Here is a 6,000-nt window from a genome sequence, read left to right as displayed (position 1 = left end):
TCCACTACAGATCCTGACTTCTGCTTCTCATCTTGTCATTATAACAATGGTCGCTTCCTTCTTTCAGTGATCTACCATGTGAATAGATGATAGAACCTACTAGTGGGTGTAGTAGGCCCCTACTGACCCACATCTATGGGGCTTACAGCCCCCGATAATGCCTTTTGAATTGCCTGACAACAGCCTAATTGTCTGAAACTGAACTCACTTTGAGATACAGGTCCTAGAGGGGCAGTTTCTGGGGAGGTAGGTGTTTTAAAACACGCTGCCAATTAAATAGGGTGTTAAAAAAATCTCATTATCCCATTTTTTTTTATTATAAACAATTGTCTCCGAACCTCTGTGAGCTTGTGAAACAGAGTCTGGCTGTCTGAGATTAGATGTGTACCCGAAGCTCCTACAGTATTTATCCATATCTGTTCACCTATTCTCCACCATCAGCAACTATTTTTCCTTCATCCGATGGCTCCTATGTTAAGACTGAAAACTGAGTCAACAGTTAAAGCAGTGAATCACGTACTGTAGTTTACGTTATGGTTTTTCAGCCAAGAGCAAACACTTGCCCTTGAATAAAGAAACAATATAAAAGTCAGACGTTCATTGCTTCCTTTTGTGTTAAGGCCTTCATGATCCACATGCTTGAAGGGTAGTATTTTTAAGCAGCACAGTGGAGGCGGCCCGGGAAAGAACATTGCATGGATGGTTTAATTTGGAATAAGGCTGACCGCAATTTATAGGCAGTCTTTGTAATGAACTGGGAAAGAGTCCAGGAAAGGTTGAGACCTCGTCCGACCGAGTACTTTGGATCATCGGGTCGTTTTTGAAGCTGTCATTATAGTTTTCCTTTTAAAGCCACACGGAAGATAACATCTGAGCAGTTGGTGTATAATGTTGAGGAATACAAATCCCTGTTAAATAGCCCCCGAAAGACCAATGTATGTGAAGAATTATAAATCAAGGGTCAGGGTTAGGGATTAGTGGTTGTTTCTTACAAAGCCCTTGAGGATTTTTGATTGGTCCACTGACCAGCCAGGTGGGGGAGGTGCTTGAGACACACACGGAGATGATGACACGAGCTGTTGAGTAAACCAACGGGAGAGGTGAGAATAAAACGATGAGGTTTCACAGAGGGCGGTACCTACGTTTTCAAAGTCTATTGCAACGTTACGACTGACACACGATGGGGGGGTAATCTCATAGGTGGAAAACCAGGTGACAGAATTCCACAGTTTGAAAAAAACAAAAAACAAAACAGATTAACCTAGATATTTATGCAATGATAATAGTTTCTCTAACAGTTTTAAACGGTAGAGTGGCCATATTTCGTCCTCTCAGACATGGCCTTATTAAAGGTAAAAGCACACTAACCCCTTCTTGATTCAAATTAGACCTTAAATCGTTTACATCTACTGTAAAAAGCAACGGAAAGACGGCCCGTTCAGGAGCGCATGGCGTAACCAAGACATTCAGAAGGAAAAACAGTGGAGCTGTAATGTACGTTCAGCTCTTTTTGTATTTACATTTCTAACCTCAGTGATGTTCAAGACGTTTCATTGAACGCGCCCTCCCGCTAAAGAGTCTTACTCAGCATTTCTACAGGCTGGGGGAGAGTCAAAAAAGACCTCGAATACGATAAGCATATTCTGTCTCACGCAGCAACAGCAAAAAAAAAAAAAACGAGAGGCGTTTTTTCTTTTTTCTTCTTCACAGTACTTCCAGACCATCTTCCCACAACACACGAGCACAGAAACACACCAGTCACACGCCAGCACGCACACACAGTTTGTTGTCATTAAACAGTTGTGGCAATACGTCCGGTTTCTTCTGATTGTGTTTTCGGTAATCGTCTGGTCATGCATGTACATACTGATAGAGTTACTCTGTCTGCTTGTTGCTGTAGTTGGACGTGGGAGTAGCACTGCTCCAACCGGAGGGGGGATTAATGGGATTGTTGAAGCCGAACGCATCCTGGGAGCCGTGGTTGGTGCGTCGCTCCTCGTTTCGTTAAAACTCATTTTCTTCATGGTTTGAACCAGCTGAGACACATTGTGTGTGTGTGTGTTTGGGGATTAGCTTCATGTATTTAAAACGGGGGGTTGGGTTTAAGACAACTTGATTGGTTTGGATTTATAGATCAAGACAAAAAAAAATATTCCTTAGTTTATTCCCTTTTCTTCCATCTTCTGAGTTATCTCTCTAGCTCCTATGGTTTTCTCGTCGTCCTTCCATGCATCCATTTTTCCTTCCACTAGATGCTTTAATGCGTCCTCCATATTCTTCATCTGTACATCCATCCATTCATCCGTCATTCAATCTATTGCGTAAAGGGAGGGAGTGATAGATCGATGAGACAGCCATCATTTTCTCCGTGTTCTCCTTCTGTCCCACCCTTCCGTCATCGTGATCTCCCGTCATCTTAGAAGCCCTTGATGTGGCAGTAGGCCTCCAGCGAGGAGAAGAGGATGTAGAGAAGCCACAGGCTGACGAACAGCATGGTGGTCAGGACCTTCGCCGTCCGGGGCCCTCCCAGCTCCCCGCCGATCTCTGGCCGCCGTCGGTACATCAGCACGCCGACGGCGATGAAGGCAAAGATGGTGAAGAGCGTGACGGAGAAGGCCAGCGTGCCCGGATCCACCCTGAACTCCTCCCCTCTGCTGTTGTGGTAGATGGCAGCGATGGACCACGCCACCTGTTGAGCATCGGCAGAATCAAACACATTATTACAAACACGTGATAGTAATTACCGCCACGGCAGTATGCACCTCCGCATTTACACAATCAATCGATATTTAAATGAGTTGGACTCACCCCGATGCCCAGGAAAACATTGACAGCGTTGGAACCTGTCACATTACCAATGGATGCGTCTGCATACTGATCCTGGGTAGCAGCGACCTTACTGGCAAAGGTATCTGGGAAAGAAAAGGTAAAAGTAGACGGATCAAATTTGGGCAGGCTTTGCATTTTCCATCAACGCGCGCTACTCAATGGATGTTCATCAAAAAGGGTCTTGCTATACTGTAAGTATGGTGGGAACTATAACCATACCATTTCTTGTCTTTACCGCTACAGTTATATAACTGTTCTGTCACTACAGTGTTGACAAAGAAAGTAAAGTCTGTAGAAAGATGAGGCCTTGGCAGAGTCACATATATGTGCTATTCAGAGAGAATTAAACGTTATTGACTGAGTACAGAAGTTACACTCTGAGTTGAGCTCCTTGACCTCGACACGCAGTCATTTGCCAATTACACAAGAACTCAGTGACAGAGAAGGACGCTCTTCATAAATGCAGAACACTTATAATTATTAATACAAGAACACTGTGCAAATCCTGTTTTCCACATTTAGACAGGCAACCCTTAAATTAGAAACCGCAGTTTTTAATCCTGTTACTGTCGCTGGCAGCCAGAAAACGCTGAATTTGGTCCAAGATCAATAATTTACAAGGCTGGATCTCAGGGGCAAACAAATGTTGGCCCGACGGCTGATCGGCATTGTGCTGCTTAGTCCCCAAATTACCCCCCCACCCCTTTGGTTTCATGTGTGCCAAACAGCAGCTCCACGGGGACGCTCCTCCTTGTGGCGCTGAAAGGAGCAGCGGAGAACTCGCCAAATCTCAACAATAGGCTCTTCGCTGAGAGCACAACGACTCAGCAAACGGTCAGTTAGCGCTCTTATCTCTCGCTAATTTTCTTGCCATCTTCCCTTCGTTAGTCTTTCATCTGCCAGATACAACGAGAGGAGATAAAATGCAAGAAAGGGCTTCTCTTGAAGTGGAAGCCAAACTGGCAAAGGAAGAGAGGATGATGGGAGGGTGGAGGAGCGGAGAGGCAACGGGCCAAAGAAAGAGTCCAGCAAAGATAAAACTCCCCGTACACCTTAAAGCTTCAAGGACACGTCTGCTGGGCTGAAGTGTGTGTGTATGTGTGTGTGTGTATCAAAGCTCTATTTCTGTGTGTTTCTGTGTGCAGAGCATGCACGTACATGTGCGCCACCTGGGTCCAATCTGACGCCGTGCCTCCACCAGCTGGCAGAGTCCCGTGTACGTCTGCGTGCATCAGTTGGTCTTTGAGTGCTCGTGTTGCCTGATTGAGTGGGCGAGTGCGTGGGCGCTCGCATGTTCGGTAGCGGCGGTTTGTGTGTCAAACAGGTTTCACTCTGCTCCTTCGGTGAGAGGAAGCCTCCCTGGAGAGTTGTCTGCCCTTTTCCTCTCCCTTACTGTCAATCAACTCTCTCTCTCTCTCTCTCTCTTCTTTCTACCTCAACCATCCTCTCATCCCTCTCTCTCTTCATGCTCGCTTTTCCCTCTTGCCTCTTAAAATGGAAAGAAGGACTCATAGGAGGCCATTGATGTGCTCGAGGCGATCTGTTTGCATGTGGAAATGTTTGCCTGGTGTTGGCGATAGAGGAAAGATCAGGGCTCATCAAAAACATGAGGATCCATCCTCTTGGGATCACGGTATATCCACAGGAAAGGTCAAGGAAATCTGGCTCTTAAAGCTCTGACACACCAAGCCGACGGTCGGCCGCCGGACAGTTTGGGCCCGTCGGTGAGCATCCGTCGGACGAGTTTTTTCGGTGTGTCTCGCACCGTCGACTCTTGTCTGCTGGTGTTGGAGGTTTTTCCAGTGATTCAACATGCGATAAGTAGTCTGGGTCTGCTCCCACACTACTTAAGTGTTTTTATTAAGCAGAAAAATTGTGGACAGTATTCACTGCAGTATTCACTTTTGCATATTCTGCACCCTCAGCCTGGAATTTGCTCCAAAATGACTTGAAAATCAAGGAGCTGGTTTCAGTAAACATTTTTAAATCTAAAATGAAGGCTTAAGAAGCAGACTCTATGGCATGCCAATGTTTTCAGCTTCCCTTGTTGTACAGCTGACTCCCAGAAAAGTTCCTTTTTATCCCCCCATTTGTCTTCAGATAGTTCTCTTTTAATGCAACTTTTAGTGCTTTTAGTGTTTGTGAACTCTATTTTTGTCTGTTTGTGTCTCTGTCTGCAACTTTGTGTCCTTGCTGCTCACTGTCTTGGTCAGGTCTCCCTTGGAAAAGAGGTTCTTAATCTCAGTGGGACTAACCTGGTTAATTAAAGGTTAAATAAAATAAAAATAAATGCGGAATCGGCGGCCAAGCAAATTTATCAAGGAGTCAAAGGTCTTTAGTTGCACAGTTGAGAAGAGGAATCCTTCCTCTGGCCCTTTAAGTCGGCAGATTAAAAAACATCCAGGAGGACAACAGGTTGTGAGTATTATGCAAATTAGGAGAAGTTGAAAATGAATCACATTTTCTTTTGTATTGTCCATTATTATCTAGTGACTTAAGAATATCTGCATTAAATGAAATGTCTGTTCAAAAGGTTTTGGTGCACCGACGATGACCGAATGGATTTTAATTTTAATGCTTATAAGTTGTCTACCTTTGTTTCTAAAGCTTGGAAAAAAAAAGTCTGGATGGTTTATTTGTTTAGTAGTATTTGTAATTCATGTGGCTATTCTGGTTTCTGTCTTTTCTTTTTTATCTTCTAAATAATGGTGTGTTGGGCATATTATTAATGCATGACACGATTATGATAAAAATCAAATCTACTGATCATCCTCCTGATCTTTGCCATCGTCTCCAGTTCTGTGTGGATCAGCTGAAAGGTTTGTGTCAGGACGTCTGGAAACTCAAGCAAGTTCCATTTTTGTCTTCTTAAGTCTTTAATGCCGTGTCGCTTTAATGACTTTAATGCCCCCGAGGTTTGGGGGCAATTTTGCCATGACGAATTTTGAAAAGGTCAAACATGCTTTCATCTTTTGTTATTTATACTGCTGCAGTTTCTGCCTTAGAGCGGCAGTAGGCAGAATATTTTTGGCATCATTGGACAAAAATTCCATAATAACCTTTCATTCATTCATCATCTGTAACCGCTTATCTTATTCAGGGTCGCGGGGGGTCTGGAGCCGATCCCAGCTGACATTGGGTGAAGGCGGGGTACACCCTGGACAGGTCGCC

At 44.5% G+C, this 6,000-nt stretch overlaps 1 protein-coding gene across 2 annotated transcripts in view; it reads right to left on the bottom strand.

Annotated features, from left to right (window-relative positions):
- Window positions 1-316: 316 nt before the first annotated feature.
- slc8a1b (solute carrier family 8 member 1b) overlaps window positions 317-6,000 on the bottom strand; it is a 165,856-nt gene continuing 160,172 nt past the window's right edge. For both annotated transcript variants that reach the window (XM_037782131.1, XM_037782130.1), the window contains exons 10-11: window positions 2,809-2,912; window positions 317-2,689 (exon numbers count right to left, since the gene is read on the bottom strand). In XM_037782131.1, the coding sequence (XP_037638059.1) occupies window positions 2,417-2,689; window positions 2,809-2,912 (377 nt within the window). In that variant the 3' untranslated portion in view covers window positions 317-2,416. The remainder of the gene's footprint in view (window positions 2,690-2,808; window positions 2,913-6,000) is intronic.

This window comes from Sebastes umbrosus, chromosome 10 (assembly GCF_015220745.1).
Source record: "Sebastes umbrosus isolate fSebUmb1 chromosome 10, fSebUmb1.pri, whole genome shotgun sequence".
In the NCBI taxonomy this organism is placed as follows: Eukaryota; Metazoa; Chordata; class Actinopteri; order Perciformes; family Sebastidae; genus Sebastes; species Sebastes umbrosus.
This window is presented reverse-complemented; position numbering and strand designations above follow the sequence as displayed.